The sequence below is a fragment of the Macrobrachium nipponense genome, chromosome 28 (assembly GCF_015104395.2).
Source record: "Macrobrachium nipponense isolate FS-2020 chromosome 28, ASM1510439v2, whole genome shotgun sequence".
Classification (NCBI taxonomy): domain Eukaryota; kingdom Metazoa; phylum Arthropoda; class Malacostraca; order Decapoda; family Palaemonidae; genus Macrobrachium; species Macrobrachium nipponense.
The window spans coordinates 1,591,520-1,615,526 of NC_087217.1; the positions used below are offsets into that span (position 1 = coordinate 1,591,520).

Here is a 24,007-nt window from a genome sequence, read left to right on the forward strand (position 1 = left end):
TAAATAGTATACTAAATATATATATATATCATATATATAATATATATATATTATATGTATATGGGAGTATATTTTTAAACATTACTTTTGAGGATATTATTCCTCGGTAAAATTGCTCCAAAAAATATAGTAAGTATATTTTCGCTAAGAAGCTTGATGTTTGATGAAGACTTTACTGGCCGGATTTCGTTAATTAAAAGTTGCGTTGAGTGCCTTTGATCTCGAAAGAGTGCGTATCGTGCATTATGAATTGTTGAAAGTCTGGAATGAATCTGATAATGTGAAAGAAAGCGATGCCACAAGACGTGCATTCGAAGAACTATTTGTCTTTCATATGTATAAACTCACACACAGAGACAGAGGTCTGGCTCCATGGATAGACACAAGTATAAATTATATATATATATATATATATATTAGATATATCTATATATATACTAATATATATATATATATAATTTATATTGTATTCCATGAGCCAGACCAATTGTAGGTTGGGTTGTTTTGAGCACCAGCGCCTGTTTCATTTATATAACATATATTATATATTATATATTTATATATTTATCATGATTATATATATATATATATTATATAATATATATATACTAGCATACACATATACAGAAGACAGGCAGAAGTTCCCAAAACCCAACAATACAATGAAGGCATGGGAAGCACACCAACAGGTCAAAAACTCATATTTATTAGGATGCAACGTTTCAAAGCCAACCAGCAGGCCTAATTTTCAAGCTACAAAGTAATAATACCTAATTAGAACAATAACATTAAGTCACAAATATTAAAAAACACAATACAGGTACAATAAAACAAACACAGTTAAAAATATGAATAAAGACCAATCGTTAAGTGTGGAAGCAGAGGAAGGACTGACCAAAAACTTTAGCTGTTCACGAGAGATACAGACATGTAGACGTGGCATGGGTGTTCAGTGAGGAGACCAGTTTTTTAATAAACAGTGGTTCATCAGTTGTTAAAATCTTATGATTGGAGGCTCAGCCCAGAACATTAAAGTCTTTGAACTGAATGGAATATTTACATTTATCGATATGATCACTTATGTTGGAAAATGCGGGATTTGAAAGTTTTTATTGCCAGTTCTATAGCTGACAGCTCTAAAACCGTCGATTCGGACCTTAAGTAACCTATGTGTCGATCCAATTAAGTTCCTAGATTACATCGAGGACAAGTAAACTTTTAAATAACACACAAGGTCATTAATGGATCGAAACGGTCTTTGAGGCTGAAAAGGCTACCGGTATTCAGTGGGTTTGTGAGCATAATTTTGATTTTCACGGCAGGAAGATGACCGGATATTAAAGATTGGAGTTCCTTATAAAAGGTTGTATCGTGCATAAAAGGAAGACTGGAATAGAAAGGTAATTTAGGAATGTGAGGAGTAAGATGACGTGGAACGAAAATATTATTTAAAAATTTGGAGAGGTGTATAAAGAATACCTGGGTGGAAGCTTGCCAACTAGAGGATGAAGCAATGGCTTGGTGAAGCATGGTTAATAAGGCATTAATCTTAAAATCAAGAGAACAAAAACTATAAAGAATTTGTACCAAAACCAATGAATGTCTTTGTTTCTAAAAACATTAGAGAGGCCTTCAGAGGAGCGTGTAATTGAAATATCTAAATAATGTAGTTGATTGTTAGTCTCTTGTTCAATCGTGAATTTGATATATAGTATATATCATATATATATATATATTAGATATATTATTATATATATATATATATATATATATATATATATATATATATATATAATATATTGTATATGCTGCGGTTGTCATTTAAGAAATTATAGATCTAACTGGGTTACGAGGTTTGTTTGTGTATGTGTATGTGTGTGATATGTATATAACATTAAAAATATGTACTTAATTAATATATATATATATATATATATATATATATATATATATATATATATATATGTATATATGTATATAATTAAGTACATATTTTTAATGTTATATACATATCACACACATACACATACACAAACAAACCTCGTAACCCAGTTAGACCTATAATTTCTTAAATGACAACCGCAGCATATACAATATGATGACTATAAACCACTGAACAACAGGTTATCTTTGACGTCTTCCTTTAAATTCATTGACGTTCTTCTTAAAACTACCGAATCTGATAAAGTTTTAGCATCCCTAGTTGTAGACTGCCTTTCTACCAATGTCCCAGTACAAGCAACCTTGCAACTCACCCAAACCAATGTCAAGTCTTTAATGGACTCATTCCCGGTTCCTAAAAAACTAAAAACTGGAAACGTGTATTCTGATGGCATGCACGATGGAGGCCCTTTCCTGTCACATAGGGAAATACTTTTCAGGCAAGTAGGAGTAATCATTCGGGTCACCCCTTGTAGTTCTATTAGCCAAATTGTACTTGGCAGCGGTGGAAGATAAGACTTGCAATAACCACTATAACTGATTCACTTAAGGTAGATTCTCGGATGAGCCTTATTCTTACGAGACGTTTGTTTGGTGGCTGCTGATTGGCTGGTAACGGGAGGTAGTCAGCTCCCAGCCAATCAGCGGCCGCCACACTAACGTCTCGTAGGCAAAGGGCTCACTCAAGAATCTACCTTAAGTGAACCAGTTATAGACATTTTCATTACTATTAAAAAAGAAGAAAAAAGACATGAACCCAATATTGTCCATAATGTATGAAGAGTGTCGAGACTAATTCAGAAGAGGACTTCTTACCTGCATAACTAGAGCAAGTGCGACATATTGGCAAACAATGGATATATCAGCGACATTATAGAGATGAAAATTTAGGAATTAGACAAAAGCCCCAAACTTTACAGACAACAGTAAAATTATATTAATGTATCAGAAGGTCAAGTAGGGCTTTGCCTAGACAAGAAGATGCATTTTGGAGAGGTGTTACAATGGAGTAACATCAAAAGTATCCCTGAGAGTCTTCATCTACCACAACGCAGTAGAATAGCAGTCCCCTGGATACCCAAGGAGTCTTAATATCAACAGGGTTTGCAAGTTTGAAAGAGGCATGCAAACCTCTTGATACCTCTTGGTATCTTGAGGACAGTTATGTGGAGGTGACTACAAATCCATTGCAATAACAGGGCCATAAACCAGCACTCGGATGATATGCGTGACAAAAGGCCTTCATTGGAAGACCTGATCAGAAGTATTGAAGTCTTCCACCAAAGGACAACTGCTGGGGTCGAGTGAGTGCTGAAGCTGTGAGCATCCCATAACAGCAGTATTTGTTGAATGTTCAGTTACTCTTAAATTGTGTACTTCCATCCAGCTGTAGAAGGATTTGTTGCATTACTTTGGGACTCTCACCAGGGCCATTGTGGCCATTATTGTCATATAGAATAGTAATTCTAAAATCCGTATCTGAGAAGAAACAAATATTAAGTAATGAATGGTTTATCTTGAAGAATTTAAATTTCATCTCCCGTAAGTACTGGAATATGGGATAGCGATGAAAACCAGGGATATCGGATGAGACCTGTGATACAGTGAGGAATAGACAATGGAAAGGTACATGAAGAAAAATGTCAAATTTGAATTTTTCTGCTTGTGATATTAATAAAAACTCAGTCAATTAAGGAAATAAGTTTTGATTGAGGTTGTCTGCCTGCCTTTGGCAGACTTAAACGAAAGTTTTGGGAAAGACTTGCAATGTTCCCAGGAACAGCTGACGAGATTTTGGTGAGAATCCAAGGGAGGATCAGGTTCCAATTGTTTTTATAACTTTTTTGTACTTGTCACTGATGTGTATTGTAACCAAATGGCAACTTCTTGCTATTTTTGAAAGTAGATGGGGAGGACAAAGTAATCGGGTAACTATGCTGATGACAATATGGCCTTTGTGAAAGGAAATAAAATAACATAAAGAAATTATGACATTTTTCAGTGGAAATTAATCCAAATTATTTTGTTCATGTATCATTGCCGTTTATTTATTCGGCTTTCTCGATTTCTGGAGCTTTATTACAATTAATTACCTATAATATATTTTCTTCTATATCCTTTTCATACTCGGTTGTTTTTGTTAGTTTGGAAATAAATTTAAACAGTTAATGACAATAATAGTTAGAAAAATATCTTTTCAGGAAAAGAATATGCGACATAGAATTCTGCAGTGATAACTTAAATAGTGGCCACAATGGTAATAATTCAATTTGATAACCTTACGTACCCAGTGAGTAGAGGAAAAAGTGAAGAAAGGGGTAATCTAAAAGAATTCATACCTGTAGTTAGGTATAGTATATGGAATGTAGCATAAGGAACATTTGAGATGTTTAAACTAAGGATATTGTTTCTCCAGAGAGGCCATTTTCACTTCAAAATATCTGTTGTTTGTCAGTGTTCGATGTGGTCGCCCTGTCTCCTCACCTTGTCCCCCTCGTCGGTGGAACCTGTTGGAACCTGTTTCCTTAATTGGCGTTGTGTTCGCTCTGTGACCAGATTGTATTGTCTATGGGTCTGTTTGGCCCTCGGTGCCGAAGGGAAAGAGAGAGTAGACAGATCGTTGAGCTTTATTTTAACAGGTATATCATGGAAAAACAGGAGAGAGAGAGAGAGAGAGAGAGAGAGAGAGAGAGAGAGAGAGAGAGAGAGAGAGAATAATTGGAGAAAAATGGAAACCTTAACCGAGATTACAAATGTTTTTAAGCTATCATTTGTCGATCGATACTCGGGATTTAAAAGAATTTTGAGGATGATATTAGTGCTCAAGCATACTTGGTTAGTTATACGTAATAATTTAATTTCTTCCCCTTAAAAGATTAATTTTCTTATAAAGAATTATAAAAATTCATTAAATAATCAAATAGGAACGGTTGTTAGACACCTTTACACACGCACACACTATATATATACATATATATATATTAAAATATATATATATATATCTATTATACTATATAATAATAATACATTTATGGTATATATATATATATATAGATTATATTACATATATTATATATATATATATCATATATATATATATATATATATATATATATATATATATGTATTATACTATATATATATATATATAGATATTATATATATAAATACATATATATAGATATATATATATATACATTATAATATATATATATATATTTATATATATATATATATATGCTATATATATATATATAATATTATATAATATTATATAATATATTCTATAATATATATATATAATATATATATATATACTTATATTATAATCATATATATATAATATAATTAATTATATAATAATACATATAAATAAACTATAAGATATATATTATACCTGTACACATACTAGAGTATTTGGCCTGCCTGAAAACGCCTAACGATAAAAAAGCAAAAGACCTCAAAGGCAATTGTTTCACTTTTCTCATGGTCAGATAGTCTGTTCAAATTTTATTATCGTGATAGAAGTCTTTCTCTCTCTCTCTCTCTCTCTCTCTCTCTCGTCTCTCTCTCTCCTCCTCTCTCTCTCTCTCTCTCTCTCTCTCTATATATATATATATATATATATATATATATATATATATATATATATATATATATATGGTATAGCCACAAATATCATGTAATATTGAATTTACCATAGCTTGGGAATAGCTTTCACCCGTAAAGAGGGTGAAAGTGTATTTGCCTCACCCATGATTCAAACCTGGGTCTTTGAATTTATAGTTCCTCGTGTGAGAGTATGTTACTCCCAAGGTACGGTGTATTTGATATTTAATGATTTTTGTGGGGTTAATATATATTAATATGAATAGGTCGTGGATTTGTGATTATATATATTATATATATATATATATATATATATATACATATATATATATATATATATATATTATATATATATATATATATATATATATATATATATATACATATTAAAATGTAAATTTACGAATTATCTTTTATATACAGGAGGTGCGCTTTCTATTTTATTTGTGATAGTGAAACATGAGTAAATTACTAATGTTACTGTGAAAGTTGGTACAGAGTTATTTTACCCTCAGTTTTCTATTTAGTTCTTGAAGAGCTTTCAGGTAAATCTCTCGTTTCAGCATTTGCGTTCATATCTTAATTTTCTGTAGGCATTAATGGAGTATCTGTATTCATGTTATTCCTTTACCATTTTACAAAGGAACAAAGAAGCAGCGTATCTGATACATATTATTTTTCCCTATTAGTGAATGGTCCGTTTGCAGTTGAGGTTAAGAGGATGTTTTTGTATCTTAATCATCATCATGTTTTTAGACCACTCATAAAGCATGTCGCCAAAAATTCTGTTTTGGTCTTGTTTTTCGCCGTGGTATATGGCGTAAGGCCTTATGGTATTATTAAGTGTGTAAATACCTCATGAGTTTTGTATACTCATATGACATAGTTTGAAGGTATTTACATGACCATTGGAAATGTATCAATTTATGTACTTAGTTGGACTTTTATTTCTTATTAGCAGCATATTGAAATGATAGTCGTCATTAGGGATCATCAGGATGGAGACGGAATGAGGCTTCTCCTGAATACTTTGATTATTGCGTTGTGTATATATATATATATATTTTTTTTTTTGTCCCTGCTATTTGAAATTCTTCTAAGGGTTAGTTACTTAACCTGAAGTACATTTCACTTGAAGAAATCGGAACAGGTCACCACCCCCTAACAACCCCCCCCCCCCCCCCACTTTTTTTTTATCCTAGAACCTCAAGTTGTCTGATTTTCATATCTGATATCATGTGAAATTTGTACCTTAGTTCCTGGTTGTGTTTACTTCATGGGTTACTTAACTCCAGCTGTTACAGCAGATGATTACACAATCATTTGAGTGAACACTTAAGAGTTTCATACTCTTGATATTTATGGATATATAGAATACTTTGAGTACATAAGGTAAACAGCATATCCACATTGACTAGAGATATTTGCACATCAGTGGTGTTTTGTTGTATAATCGATACAAGTTCTGAACTAGGGATCGTTATGTACAGGAATGAATATTTCACCACTATAGGGATATTGGGTGTACTCAGAAAACTAGATCCTCGACTATAGCCATATGTCTTGAGACCTGCACATCTTGTGAGTAGAACATATTAACATGGGAAGTATATGTTGCAGAGGTCTCATTTGTTGTTGCAGGCAAAGAGCATTTCTTAAGGAAGATCTATGGCCAAGTATTAGCAACCTACCTTGATTTGAAATAATGGTGTCATTAGTGTGATTAGATTTTTTGGGGGGAAATGGCAGGCGGTTAACAGGGTTTCGATCTTAGAGACTTTCGGCAAGTCACCGTTTCATTAATTAGATCTGTAACTAACGACAGAACTATGGGACTTCACATTACCAAGGTACTGTTTTCGGTCCCCTCTTAACAATTTCGTTTTCCTTTTCAGGGAATTGCTCACTCAGGTTCTTTCCTCAGGACATGGAAATTATACTAATCAAGGATGACACATCCATCGTCTAGTACGTCTGAAGACATGTGAAGACAGACAGCTTTCATACCTTTTTCTAACAATTATTATGTGATTTTAAGCTATATAGTTATTATCTACTAATCCCCAATTAAGTCCGGGTACACTAACCAACTTCCCTATCATTGCAGTGAATGGTAGATATATTATTTTAAAATTTGATTGAGTGCAAATTTATCAGTATGGACTTGAGACTTAAGCTCTCTTCTTGGAGAAAATTTTTTTTTTAATGGGGTGACTTGTGAGATCAGTGACAAGTGCTAGGTTGATTGGGGTTTACATTTGGTAGAAAAATGTTAGTTATGCTCTTACGGCTGCCAATGAATTGGTCTCCCCTGGCAGGTTACCGAATGAGTTTTTGCCATTGGTTTTTTTCAGTTGCTAAATTCGTAGTGATGAACAGAATTACAGTAGATTATAGTGCATAACTATAAACCAGGTTTCAGCATCGTCAAGAGGATGTCTGTTTCAGAGGTGGTGGTTTCTTTCTGTCCGTATTTCTGTTTACTTATATTTTATCCTTGATTGTTTGACGTCAAGTCAGCTTTCGTGGTCATGACATTTTAAAGACAAATATTTGTAACTTGTGGTGCGTTCAAAAATGGAATACAAAAGTAAAAATCGGAAGGAGGCGATGTTATCGGATAACGAATTTTTATAATTTTCCAAAAAAAAAAAAAATAGAAAAAAAAATGCTATAGCTGAAGTAATAGACATATATACGAATTTTGTGAGAGCCAAAGGTATGATTTGTTGCTTTTAGAATTGTGTCTGCCATTGGCAGTAGAGCGAAACGAAAAAAAAAAAAATTTTTTTTTTAAACACTATTGTTCTTGGATCAGTTTGGATAAAGTTATCATTCATGAATAGATCCTGATTTAGTTCTCATCTTTAAGTTAAATGATTGCATGTTATCGTAGTGTGATATAAAAGGAAATTTACCATGAAACCGTAAAGATTAAGTAACAGATATGTATGAATGTTTTGCACCAAGCAAAACTACTTTGCTTTGGCTTTCAGTTGTTTATAAAACAATATACCACTATAAATTGCAACATTCTAACTTTTAAAGATGCACCATAATCATCAAATAATTAAAAATCTCTCCAAACAAAGGAAAATGTCACTGAGATTTTCAGCCATCAGTGTCAAACTTTCTGATTGAGAATCATTGAATTTCGCGTATCCTTATCCTATTGAGAATCCCTACAATATCGCGTATCCTTTTCCTGTTGAGAATCCCTAGAATTTCGCGTATCCTTATCCTATTGAGAATCCCTAGAATATCGCGTATCCTTTTCCTGTTGAGAATCCCTAGAATTTCGCGTATCGTTTTCCTATCACATGCAGGCGTAATGACTGGCAATGCAAAACAGTAACTTTAACATAATGTTTTCACGGTACTTCCATTACTCTATTTTGGAATTTTCCTGGCAGAACGTTTGACTGGGCTGGCTAAAAAGCGGATATTAATTTCGTTTGATCGCTTTGTTTAGAGATAGTTTTCATTATTTGGTGCTGATTGTGGTGCATGTTTCAAAGTTGGATAGTTGTAATTTATTGTAGTATTTTGTATTACAATCCAATACATGGAAAAGGATTAATGGATGATTTTGAAGTTCCGTCAACTGATATAAATAAAAAAAAAAAAAAAAACACTGGCATTTGGGGATAGTGCAGCTCTCTCGTCTCTCTGTCCTCTCTCCTCTCCTCCTCTTCTCTACCATTCCGTCATCTCCGCTCGTCCTCCTCCTCCGCATCTCTCTCTCATATCTTTTTCTCGTCTCTCTAATATATATATATATATATATATATTATTATTATATATATATAATATTATATATACATATATGTGTATATATATATATATGTATATATATATACATAGATTATATATATATATATATATATATATATATATGTGATATATAAATAGATAGATAGATAGATCATTACACGGTGTCACTCTTTATATTTACAAAGATTAACGCAAATGTCGTGTAATATCGAAATCCCAAAGGGAATTGTGACTGATAAATGCTTATGCGTTCATATATATATATATATATATATATATATATATATATATATATATATATATATGTGTGTGTGTGTGTGTGTGTGTGTGTGTGTGTGTGTGTGTGTGTGTGTTTGTGTGTATCGATGGCAGCCGGAAGGAACAAAGAAAACAATGTATTAGTCAGGAACAACTTTTGTTTTATGTCATGTTGCACCTGTGTACGTTTAATCTAACTTTAAAAATTTTTCGCAACCTATGTATTTTGTAATGCGCCTTCCATGCTATTCTTGAATTCCTTGTCACTTCCACTTGTAATCACGTATCATCATAACATTTGGGGTACATGGGTCTGTATGTGTGAGAACATACGCACATACATACATACATGCATACTTTTTTAACATCAAGAACATTTATAAGTTGAGTAAATAAATATTAACACAAGTGAATTAATTTGGTAATGTTCATCTGTTCCATCGTAAAATCGAATCCATTTCAAGAACTATAGTATCTTGTAACTCCTTTTTCTCAGCCATGCACTGCCGTATAAAATGATCCAAGTCGAAGTAGCGGTCATCTTTGTTTTGGTGCCACAAGGTTTTAATTTGTCCTTCTTTCCACAGACATCACCTTCAACTTGACGATGCGCCGGAAGACGTTGTTCTACACTGTCAACCTCATCATTCCCTGCGTCGGTATATCCTTCCTGACGGTGCTGGTCTTCTATCTACCGTCCGATTCAGGGGAAAAGGTGAAGTTTCCGGGGCAGAGGAGAAGGTGGCAGGAGTAAACATAAGAGATTTGCTAGCCCTGTAAGAGATGAGGTTAAAGAAGGGTATTATATAAGGTCTGGAGACGGTGCAGTAATAAAGATGTATTTTTGTAATCTATCTTCTGTGGTACAAGGATCTCTCTTTGTTGCGGTTTGTTTGTCTGCATGTGATGAAAATGTTTAGTAGGACAAACAAACAAACAAACACACACACACACACACACACACACACACAAACACAAACACAAACAAACACGCACACACACACACGGGGCAGTAATGCTTTCACTAACGTCATAGCCATTCGATAAAGTCAGTTTATCAGGAAAGTTGGGTTTAATTAAATACATGTGTAGGTGACCACCAAGAAATGTCAGATGCCGACATGCCAGGGCATGTGACTATATAATATATATATATATATATATATATATATATATATATATATATATATATATATATATGTAACACCCATTCGCATACATACATACATATGTCACTACTAAACACATGAGCACTTGTATAATTAAATATATATATATATATATATATATATATATATATATATATATATATATATATATATATATATATATATATATAAGCACAACGGATGTATTCTTACGGGTATGGTGAGAATGCTGTTTATGATGCATAAAATATTGCTTCGTTTTATTATAGTAAGCTAATCTTCAAATTATGATTTGCACTCGTCAAAGAAAATTCTCCATTTCGGTTAGACTGCAATATGAATATTTTGAGGTTAATGTTGTTAAGCAAGTCGCTTTATAATAGTCACTATTTTTTCAAAGATAAGGAATTTTGTTTTAAAATCAGGAGAGTTCTAATCGCAAGAACATTACAATTCAAATCAACAATATTTATTTTATTCTTGCGTATAGAAAAGATCGGAGACGCAACAGCAGTGTGAATTCATTTCATTGATAATTGCAATTAAATCCTAAGAAAAAACTTAATTCACAAGGTGAAAATAAAGTACATCATTTTAAGGGTCAAAGCTATTCTTATATAAGTAACATTTATAGTGCAAATAAAACAGCTTTGAGGTACGATATAGAAACTACTCATGGTACGAGAGGTGACTTGACAAATAGAATTTCCGCTTACAGTTATTTTTTCGAAATTAATATAATAAGCATATAAACAGCATCGGAAATTGAACTAAATAATAATAACTGGTGGCTTATGATGATGAAAATAAATTTTCACATTTGCCAACTCACTGTTAACATTTACGTTGATAAAGTAAGGAAACATAATGTACGTATAGCTTTAAGGAACAGTAAATTAAAAGAACTTCTTCATAATACTATCGGTATTTAGAAGTGTTTTTCATTAATTAAAACGCAAGTCGCATTGAGTCCCAATGTAGTAAGATGAAATTCATATCGCGTTTCACTTCTCCAGACTTTCTAGGCAGTGTAGGCTATATATATGATAAATTTGTCTTATTTTAAAAAGATGCTAATAATATATGAAACTGGTCTGTGTCTGAATTTATCTGTTAAACTTAAGAATTTTGTTGTAATTTGTGAAGAGGAATTCTTCATTCTTTCAGTAATGACTGACTGTAAGAAAAATAGGACACTGTGCAGTTATGTAATTTGAGATGAGTAGTTTACATTACACCTTTAACTAGCATACAACTTGAAGAACTGTAAACGGAAAATAATTTATCGAGAAGACCAGCAGAAATGCATGGGTTCGAAGAGGTTTAATGTGAATGATACACAGTACATCAATACCTGGCAGTTTGTGAGAAGTCTAATTTACACATTTTTTGTCACAAAGTAAATCCAGTTTTGAAATAACCATAGGATCATAATTACAATCTTTACAACATGTTCTAGATTAAAAGCGTTCATAGTTGTTGGGAAAGGTTGATATTCACAAAGATGCATTGTGTGTAATAGCTCTTGCTCTCTTGTTGAAAAAGTCAGTATTCTCCAACCTCCCTTCAGATCTTGACTATCGGGAGTTTATCAAAAGGTCATAAATGGGTCAGTTGGTAAATTCACCAAAATTTTACATTTACACCGAAAGGGGACTTAAAACATTAGCGTACCCGAGAAAGTCGAGGTTTTTGCAACATTACTAGAGTATCAACAATTATGTTTAATTATTAGTAGACTGTACTTCTGTTAACCTATAAAAAAAAATGTCCTATATATCTCGACATTATATATGTGTGTGTGTATTTCTGTGTGCTCTCAAAATAAAGGTAGTGAGTTGACTTCCTACATGCGAATGCCCTCAGACTTCTCCAGACGTAAGAATGAAATGAATATTGTTTATTTGAATTGTCATATTCCTTTAGTCATAGTTATTAGTTGGGTGTGAATGGCCAGGTAATGGAGTCTCTTTGAATCCATGTAAGAGAGATTAATGTATTTGATCATGCGCTTCGAGCTTATAGTATTATGCATTTGAAGATAAAATGAAAATTTTCAACACAAATATTCCTTGATATAAAACTTATTGAATTTGCTTGTATATAATGTCATTTCAAGGGATCATATCCTGAAGTGCATAATACTCATTCTACATAACTTTTTCGCTTGAAGTTTATTTGTTTACATAAGCTGTGAAGTTTTATAATAAAGCTATATAAAACTTTACCATCAAAGAGACCTTAAGCAACTTTTTCAACAGAGATGTTGAAAGATGAAATTAGGGACAAAAAATATGGTAGGTAAGTGAGTATTTGCACAAATGCAAAATGCTGCTGCTTTCGTAATCCCGAGTGGCTAAATGTGACTAGCCATGAATGTTTCTAAATGTAAAATCTTTAAATTATTCCTTATGACAATGGTAAACAATTTTTAACCTATAAAAATCTCTCAAAGCACGTATATATTTGCTCATTTAACAAAATTATCCTTGAAACATGATCTCTTATTTTAGAATTTTGAATTGTAAATTCGCTCTCGAAAGTAAGCCATTTATTTGATTGCAGTTAACAGTTTCTAATAATGCTTATCGAAATGTCTAAAATATTTTGTATATATGCTGCAGTTATTATGATATCCTTTATATTTAATCTATTTTTTTTCAGTTTCACAGGTACCTAAACTATCTACTACCTATCTAATTTATTTTATAGCCTTACATTTACAGCGCTAAGCTAATGAGCTCCCTTATTGAGAGCATGAATGAGGAGCACTAAGCAATGTGTTGGGTGGACTAACGTTAGACAAACCTGAATAAAAAGCTTTATCCATCTTTTCTAAAAGGCAATGTGATCAGTCTGTAAATCCGCCATGCATGATTTTCTATCGCTAATCCCCGCCTTTTCGACATTATTCCAACCAATCAGAGGTGCTCATGTTCGTGAGTTGGCATAGCATGACAGAACTCTCTGTGAGCATGAATCGTGAATCGCTGGCAAGAGCCACGCCCTGTAACGTTCTGGGCCAGTCGTACCTGGTTGTTTGCTTGACTTAATCTTGACGAGTGACGCCCTTGGCCAATCAGGCTCAGACCCACAGCTATTGGCCGATTTTCGGCTGAGGGGCCATTGTTAGTTCTTGAGGACGGAGCGAACAGATATGTTAATTTAAGAAAATAATGAACGCATTTTGGTGAAAAAAGAAAGAAAAGGGTCCTAATGTCATCCAGCTATTTTCCTTTTTTAAAAGCTGCAATTTACAAACTTTGCTTTGTGAAAGGTTAACTTATTTCGGAAGCGTGTGGGGAAACATTGATTTATTGACTGGAAATCCCTTTAGGAATTACAACTTCAGCAGTATTCTTTTTTTGTGAATTATGATTTTTTTTATATACAAATTCATCCCAGTAGCGAATCTTAATCATTCTTCCACTAAAAACGCGATTCAAGGTAAATAATTGTTCGACTAAAAAATGCGATTTATAGTAAATAATTGTTCAACTAAAAGCGCGATTTAATAAGGAACTTTTCGCCAATTTTTTTTCTATTAATTAAAAGCGCGATTTAAGGAACTTTTCGCCTATTTTTATCTTCTATTAACTCTGTACGAAATAAAAACTTTATTAATTCGCAACATAATCCAGCATCCCAGTTTGTTTTATACTTTTAAATGCTTATATTCTCTTCAAGCTCTTTAATTACTATTATTATTATTATTATTATTATTATTATTATTATTATTATTATTATTATTATTATTATTATTATTATTATTATATTATTTAAATATCAATTGATATTTTCAATATAATTGCTTGTGAATATGTTAATTATTATGTGAATATATATGGTTGGTTTTTGCCGCAGTCGGTATGTGTTTAAGGGTGGTGTTATTTACAAAACGTCCCCTATTAATTTACATATATTTTAATATTTATTGCCACTCTTGTCTTCTATAAATATGCATTAATTTTTCCATTTGTTTAATTATGTTGTTGGTTAATATTATGTTTACCGTCTGTTGTTTGTGAAACCTTTACAAGTAACATGAATAGCTCCTCTGTGGCAGAAGGTTTTTCTCTTTGTTTCTCCTTTCTTACGGGTTATTACAAAGTATCTTAAAATATCTTAGTTGTTCCTTTCATTTCCATTGTGTTATATACCATTTTGTTGGAAATATTTAGTGGTTACTATTGTTAATTATTCTTAATATTTGTATTCCTTGTTATTCGAGTAAAGTTGATAATTTAATCTTCAGGGTACTACAATTCCAATGCTCCTATTCTTCATACATAATTTGGAGTAGAACGAGATTTAATCTCTTGTGAACTTTCCTTAGGAAATAGAAGTTACATAAATGCAATGAGTAAAGGATTTTTAAGAAATGTTTAATCAGCGCAAATAATGAATATGCATTGCATTAGGTGACGCTAATTCATGTTTTACTCGATAATTTTTTTTTCTTCTTTTTTTGTTATCGACAAAATTTTCTCTAAGCGTTATCGATAAAATTTTCTGGAAGCAGTGTGAACTCGTTTTAATAACAGCGACCATAGTTTCCTTTTTGAAGTTCCCATATTTTCCCTGTACCTTGTAATTCTATGTTTCATATAGACATTTGTAAGCTTTTTTTTTCTTCATAAGATGGTAAAACATCCTAATGATAAACATGCTTCATAAAATGTGTCGAAATGCCTTCTGCTCCCTTTGGAAAGTAAGCTTTTTGCCACCTTTTGTAGCCCGTGTCATTATTACGGCCACGGGGATATGTAAATTGATTAATTGATTAATTAGTTGACAACCAATGTGCAAATTTATAATAGCAATTACTCAACTTTTTTTCAACAATGGTGCCCATGAAAGTCATGTAATGTCTACGACCATGGAAGGACAGCATCGTCTTATGATGAATGCAAGGACGACGATTGCATTAAATATTAACTTGGAAGTCGTCGGTCTGACGATAACATTAGAAAATATATTTTTCATAAAAGGAAAGGCTAATATAGACATCATTTATGTATAAGTACTTCTTGTGGGAACGAAATATTCCATGGTAATATTTTATGATTATTTTTAAAGATCCTTTTCACTTGAGTCGGATGTATGTGATACTCGCCCTTTTTTTCTCTCTCTCTGTAAAACCGTATAATTCCTCCGACTTGTTTTATTTTGTACATACGGAATTGTTGATGAAGACTTAGACTGAGTAATTGTGAGAAAGCAAAGAAAACTGACTTTCATTGCCGGTAGGACACCTACCACCCACCAATGGGATGTGAAACTTCACTGAAGTGTTGTGAAACTGCGACTGGTACTTGAGAGAAACTATTATGTATATAGTAACCAGTAGCTGCAAAATCTCTGGCGCATGGCCAGTGGATTTCCTGACTTTAATGATCACATATAAAACTCGAGCAATTCTAGAATATTGTATTACTTCTAGAGGAGAGATACGATGTTATTTAATTTTAAATAATGCAAGATTATTTGGAAAGTTTCATTGCGTTTAAGGATGTGGAGCGGAAGTGAAATTTCCCTTGGTAGTACTAAGGGATTATATTTTTAAGTGTGATGATGTTGTCTTTACCTGAAAAGGAGATCATTAAAATTGTAGGAGCGTGACGAAAAAGTTGAAGGAGACGAGTCTTAATGTCTAACGTTGGCCCAACCTTCAGGTTACTTTGTGTATCTCCATTCTGCTGTCCCTCACTGTGTTCTTCCTTCTGTTGGCTGAAATCATTCCCCCCACCTCCTTGGCTGTCCCCCTCCTCGGCAAGTACCTCCTCTTCACCATGATCCTCGTCACCCTCTCCATCTGCGTCACCGTCGGCGTACTTAACATCCACTTCAGGTAAGAAGGTGTCTCCTAACTGTGCCATTTTGGGTTAGAGATTCTTAAAGAACGTTGGAATTGTGTCCTATGAAAAGCAAGACGTGTTCTTCCTTCGCCTCGCTTGTGGCGAATGATAGACGTTTTGTATTTGTTTGTATTATGTGTACGTAGAATATGTGTTTACCTGTTAGTTAATAGGTCTTGTTGATTGTTTGTAAATATCATTCAAGTTCATTTAAAAGAAGTCAAATTACATGTTTTGGCTTTCTTATTTCACATATGTAGACGTATCAGTGATGTAGTTTTAAAAGAATCTTTTCTGTTAGTCATATATATGTACTATACACACACACACACACACACACACACACACATGATATATATATATATATATATATATATATATATATATATATATATATATATATATTATTTTATTTCTTTATCATTGTTAAAACTATTTCCCTTAAAACTTAGTTGTAAGAGAAAAGTCAGTTCGACTTTGACTTTTAATTATGGATGATCCCTTAGTCATAAACCTTCCAAGTTAACCACACCATACACCCACAAACAAAGATAGTCATCATTGTGTCAAATCTTGACTCCCGCTGGGCTATTCACCATTCTTGTGCACCTCTCGCTTCCTGACTGGTAAGGTCCATCCTTCCCACAAATTTTAGACACCCTTCTCTTCACCACTTTGTCTTCCTCATTCTCTCTCTAAACTCTTTCTAATTACACATGCTTTTCTCAAACAAAGTCTTCCATGCTAGCCACATGGCCAGACCATCTCAAAACTCAGGTCCATCCTTTCACCTTATTTTATCATTTCTCTTTACCTCTACTTTTCTTATCAACTGTTATTCATCTTGCACCACGAATAATACACACCCAGTCGTATAAGCTGCTAAAACCTTATTCTTCCTAAATTTTTATTCATCATCTACACTGAACTTCAGTAATGGAAAGTTGGCTCCACAGACCCTTCTGTCATTTCCACTCTTACGTCCGTAGACACCCTTCTACCGTTTTAACATGTCCGATGACACCAGTCTGATGTTATTGTCATCTGTTACATTTTCTCCCAAATATGTACAAGAATCAAGTATTTCATTCCTCCGCTTTTCATATTAGCATTCTTTACCCCATCTTCTCGGTTTGCATTCACCGTCATAATCTCACTGACGCCTGAATATAAATAAATTTCTCCACTTGCAAGTACTTTCAGAATATTTTAATATATATATATATATATATATATATATATATATATATATATATATATATATATATATATATATATATATATATATATATTATATATATATATATATATATATATATATATATATATATATATATATATATGCATGTGTGTATGTGCGTTACATATATATATACGTATATAGTGTAAAATGTGTAATTTGTAGATTATATGTCAACACTTATGAACATTGTTTTGAGTATACAAGCACTACCTCTAATACTTGCGTATATGAATGGGAAATAAAATATTATTTAAAATAATTTTCAGGACTTTACTGAGTTTTATCAAAGAGGGCACACAACAGAAGATATGAAACCAGGTTCAGTATTTCATAAAATACATTTAATGCTCACGATATTATTGGAAAGACTAGGTCTATGAAAATACAACTAGGAAATATCTGTAACCTCCCTCTCCCCAGAAAATAAACATGGATAGTAACAGATAATCTTATGATAGTAAAAAGCAAGTAATGAAATATTGTGAGATTAAGAAATTAGAGTTCTAAGTAATAAATATAAAATTATTAATATAAAATCGTTGGTGCGAGAAAATCTGATATTTTGGAAATGAGGTTAGAAGACCAGGACGGTGCATGCAACAAAAAGTCAAGGAATATGACTAAACAAGAGGGAGATGAAATGAATAATTGAATAATGATATAGACGCTAATAAAATTATTGAGAACCACAGAGGAAACGGTTTGAGTGCCTTTATGGCATATAATATGATTTTGGACTGATACACAAATTTTACATACATACATACATACATACATAAGTGGAGATTAAACAATGAATGTTAATATTGGTAATGGAAGACTGGAAGTGGTTGACATATATTATTTGTACGTACATTAACAGACGATGGTTAGATAAGAGAGGTGTCACTATATGCGAAACAAGAAAGGCAGCGGGGTAAAGGCAACGGCTGGGAGAAAAAAAGTGAATGCGAGAATGATGAAGGGATTGTTTAGCTAACTCCCCTTAATGGAACTGAAGTGTGGATGGCAAAAACAAGCGGATCATTGATACAAAATTATGGCAGTGGTGTAAGGACGGATTAGTGTTTAGATTTGGTTTGATCAGGTGTGAGTAGAAGACAATAGGTTGTAAAGTGTCATTCGGAAGTGTTTGGGAGGAGGATAAAGACATGAAAAAGCATGTAAAAGAAAGAACCTCGATATTCAGGAAGCTCAAGAGAAAATAAAGGATAGAGGTAAATGGTCCTGTGGACTTGGCAAGCTACTGATGAGCCTTGCTAATGTATCAAATTTTTGCAAAAGGCCATATCCACGATTCAGCAGTTAAAGTATGAATGTGTTATTAAGTATTACGTAGTTTTTTTTTTTAAGAAGCCAGAAAAACTATACATCAATCAGTGACACATTCATACTTAATTACTGGATCGTCGATATGCCCGTTTGCAGAAATTTGACGGAACATTAGAAGGTTTATACAATTACTACACAGAAGGCTCATCAGTAGCTTGCCAAGTCCACTGGACCATTCATCTCTATTTTTCATTCAACCTCGTGTATGTATGTATATATATATATATATATATATATATATATATATATATATATATATATATATATATATATATATTGCACACATACTATATATGTGTGTAATATATAGTTTATATATTATATATATAATATATATATATATATATATATATATATATATATATATATATATATATAAAGTCACAAATATTACTATCCAAATTCACTATGCCTCGGGAATAACTTAACTAAACGAGGAACTATGATTAATAAGTGCTTCGTCACGAGTGGGATTACGAACCACTGTTTCGTTTAGAAACGACGATGTACGGTGAATTTCGGTCACTGATACATCAAGATGGCCCTGTGATCAAAAGTTATTGTATATATGTGTTTTTTTCTTTTTCGAAACTAGGTAGCAGGTCGAATGTCAGTAGTGATGCAGCACTTATCATTTATTAATTCCCTTAGGTGTCAGTTATTCCCGAGACAGTAAATTTGGTATTGAATTATTTTTGTGGCTAAATATTTGTGAGCATAAAAAATGCCACGGCACATGTGACGAATTCATATATACTAATATATGTATATGTATATATGTATATATATATATATATATATATATATATAGAGATAGATTGATAGATAGATAGATATAGATTTAGATAAATACTTTCCCATTTTCTTAAAAACCTCGCGGAAACAGCTGTCGGCATTGCATAAATGAAGCAACATAGGAGTGATTTTCGATCAATATGGACGACCAGGTTCTCACGTGCAAAGTTGTGTGTTGTTATGCAACTGTAAATAATATCTAATTGTGATTGCATGCTTGCCTATGTAAGAGAGGATCGAGAAGGAAAAACCTGTGACTTGAGGATATTAATACCGTCCGGAATCGAGGACAAAGATATCAGCACTCCATTACGTTTATATGAGGCAGTTTTGAGAGAAACAGTCATGGTTGGAGGAAGGCAAGTCCCAGTTTAGAGAAAATTACTTACAGCCCCGAGGTTAGGACCAGGCTGCCTTCATTCTGTATACTCGTGTAGGGCACAGCGGTACAGTAGACGTTCTACTCCGAAAAATGAAATATAAAGACACATTGCATTTTTTATATAATATACTTTCATGTGTAGAAGACTATATCTTCTTATCACTTGTGAATGTAATATAATGTTACACTTGATAGTTAACATTTTTTCAAATGAGCTCCTTTTGGATGAGGTAATAATCAAAGTGTACTTTAGTTAGGAAAGAATTAAAGATGAAAGTGTTACGGTATTTTAAAATAAGTCTCTCAACTGAAGGGAGGGGGTTTTAAATGTTATGAACGAATGTTAAACGATTCTTTATCAGTGAGTCTTAAGATTTTATGGAATTGGAAGTAAACAAAAACAAAAAATAGATCAGTATTTTAAATGCCAGAAAACCAAAATGGTTAACATTCGTAATTAAAATGTTTAAGTGAAAAGTACATTTTCTGTAAATGTGGAAAGCTAAAGATGCTTAAAGATCTGTAGGCCCATTACTTATAATATTTCTGTCATCGTCAGTGGAATCAAATAGCAGGGGCGAATTTCAAGTAAACTAGAAAAAACTTAGAACTGAGTCATAAATGTGAACTGGTGTCTGGGAAGAGGAAAAGATCTCGTTTTTGTAGGACTTTGAAATTAGTATAACACTCAGTTTAGCATCTTATTTTCGATGTTTTTTAATATGATCACTGAGATTAAAATAAATAAATAATGGAATAATGATGTTAAAGAAAATTTGAAAGAGCATGGGACGAAGACAAAGATATCGAGTTATTATGCTCCGTAAGGAGAAATATCCCTCAGTAATCTGGTTTGAGGCAAAAAGGACCTTACCAGCAAGATGAGTAAGAATTAATACTTTGTGAATGAAAATAAAATTTAATCCTTAGATGAAAACAAGAAAAGCCTATATAGAAAGATAATAGAATGCGAGCCATTACTGTTCACATTGGAAAAAGCATGGTAGTTACTAACATTCCGGAAATTTAATCCGGATATTATATGAACTCCATTTCCATAGGAATATTGGATGTAAAAATTGTAGTTATAAGTGCCATAGCTGCTCGGAAACACTTTTAGAAGAGAATTCAACGAACTACAAGAATAGGAGCCTGTTGAAAAATGTAGCGACTCTGTTGAAAGAAGTTATCGATAGGAATTGGGATTAACCATTTAAAAATAGCCTTGAAGGTGGATGGGGATGTGTAAAAATATTATGATGGTAAGTGTAGCGGAACCTTATCAATATAATGAAAGGTTTAAAAAAAGGCTAGTTGAAAGTAAAACGCGAATTAAGAGAATATCAGAGAATTAAGGCAATAGGGAAAATACAGGTATTCCTGAAAGAGTTTTCCATAGGAATTATCGGAAACCTTCCAGTAACGCTGAAAATTCTAGGAAAAAATATAGAACGGAAAATAAAAAGTAATTTCAGAAAACTGAATAAGTGAAGATATGGAATAGATATCTATTGTATAGAATGATGGAAGGACCGAGTTTGAAATTTTTCATTGGTATTAGCTATGGGGTCCCTTAGAAATTCTCGTATTTGAAATTGAAAATATGTTTTCGACATTCGAAACAATTTCTTTCCACCTCAGTTGTCTACTAATGTTTGCAGCACATAAATTTAGTTGTAAATTGATTATAAAAATGAAGTGTAAATAAACATGTATGATCGAATAAATGCCCAAAAAAGTTTGCAAGTCTCCATTCCTCTATTTTACATATTAAGAAATTCAACCGTGGCCATATTTTGCTGTTGCTTTAGGTTAACGTTGGTATTCATATTTTCAGTTTCCATTGGGTTCTTTGCAATTAATTCTTTTGTGACAATGATGTTTTCAGTTATTTGCAACCGAATTGGTCCCAAACTTAAGTTGTTAATTTTGAAACTGTTAATCTGGTAATTGGGCCAGATTTTGTCGCTACTTGTGTATTTAAGGTACTTAGAAATATTTTTTGAGCTATAGTTGATTGTTATAGACGAAGTGGTAGACCTCCTTGTTTATGAAAGAAAAATTATGCGTATAACATAATCTTAATGGGGAAACTTTTGGAGAGTAGAATTCTTGGTACTCAAAGGAACTGCAAACGTTTAAGGGTAGAAGGGTTTATAGGATGTAATAAACAAAATGATTCCTGTATGTTTTAAATTGGTATATTTTTTTTCTCGTAAAGGTACCTGCAAATGATTGCGTTAAATTTTGTGTAAAAGATTCAGCCTTTATTTTCTTGCATAATTTATGGGAACAGTATGTATAAAACATGTATATTATTTTGATGTCCTTGTTTTCATGTCGGCAAATATTAAAAATTAACTGGATTAACCTTATAGGTGACAAAGGGATCAAGTTAGGGGCGTCGTCTCCATTCAAATAGGTGAATGAGGTATTCGATGCATTTCGCATTAATTACAATTATTTTAAAGTAGACCATGTTCATTTGGCTTTATTTTTGGTCTGTATCACTCTAGAATATTCATTCATTTGTTATCAGAAAGGATTTACCAAATTTATGAGCTCTGCAGATTTATATATATATATATATATATATATATATATATATATATATATATATATATACACACACACACACACACATATATATATATATGGATATATATATATATATTATAATATATATAAATATATATATAAAATAATGTGTTATAATAACCTATAGACATTTATACTACTTAATAAAACATTTCTTGATATTATTACAAAAATATATTTCTCAACACATAAAGTGAATTCCTAATCATAGCTACCTGCTATTAACAGTGGAATGAATAGATGCTGTTCATAATAAACACATAAACCTGTTCGCTCCACTGTAAAATAGCAGATAACAGTGCTTAGGAATTAATTGTATGCAGTTATTTAACAATATAAAAAGTAGCGTTTATTACTACACCGCTTTTATAGATTTGGACCATCAACTTAGCGACAAAGCGTCTTGTAACACCAGCAGTGGAATTTAAAATAGCGGCGTCTTTTAGAAACGGAAAAAGTCGACTAAACTCATCGCAGACCTTCTGCAATCAATTTATATCAATGTGATTTCGGGGGAAATCCTTCCCTGATCAGATAGCGAGGGAGTTTAATCCCTTTGATCCTGTCTTTTTCTTCCCAGCGAAAGAACATCCAAGATCCCACTTTGATGGCACCAGATCTCTTTTAATAGTCCTGTGCCAATGGGACATCTATTACGGTCCGGGGGAATTTTCTCGTTTTGCCGTTGGGTGGGTGCTGGTTCCGCGGTGCTGAGTTGTTATTGTTGTACCTTCTGTTTTTCTTTGCCTTTCAAGGGTGTCGGCATGATCTGACGAATTCTTTCACGGAAACATATTAAGAAAATACAGTGGCGTGGTTGGTTTGGTGTTTGCTTCTCACCTCGGTGGTCGCGGGTTCGATTCTCGGCCATTCCATTGAGGAGTGAGAGATGTGTATTTCTGGTGATAGAAGTTCACTCTCGACGTGGTTTGGAAGTCACGTAAATCCGTTGGTCCCGTTGCTGAATAACCGCTGGTTCCATGCAACGTAAAAACACCATACAAACAAACAATATTAAGAAAATAAACGGTTATAATTTACAAGACGTATTCGATTTCCGAGTCGATAG

The 24,007-nt window shown here is 32.7% G+C and overlaps 1 protein-coding gene across 7 annotated transcripts in view; it reads left to right on the forward strand.

Moving 5' to 3' along the window:
• The window catches only part of LOC135201370 (acetylcholine receptor subunit beta-like 2), a 658,252-nt gene that overhangs the window by 588,446 nt on the left and 45,799 nt on the right, over positions 1 to 24,007 (forward strand). For all 7 annotated transcript variants that reach the window (XR_010311516.1, XR_010311517.1, XR_010311518.1 and 4 more), the window contains exons 7-8: positions 10,170 to 10,297; positions 16,406 to 16,581. Coding sequence is in view for 4 of the 7 variants with exons in the window: in XM_064230214.1 (XP_064086284.1) it covers positions 10,170 to 10,297; positions 16,406 to 16,581 (304 nt within the window). In the remaining 3 variants the exon portion in view is untranslated. The remainder of the gene's footprint in view (positions 1 to 10,169; positions 10,298 to 16,405; positions 16,582 to 24,007) is intronic.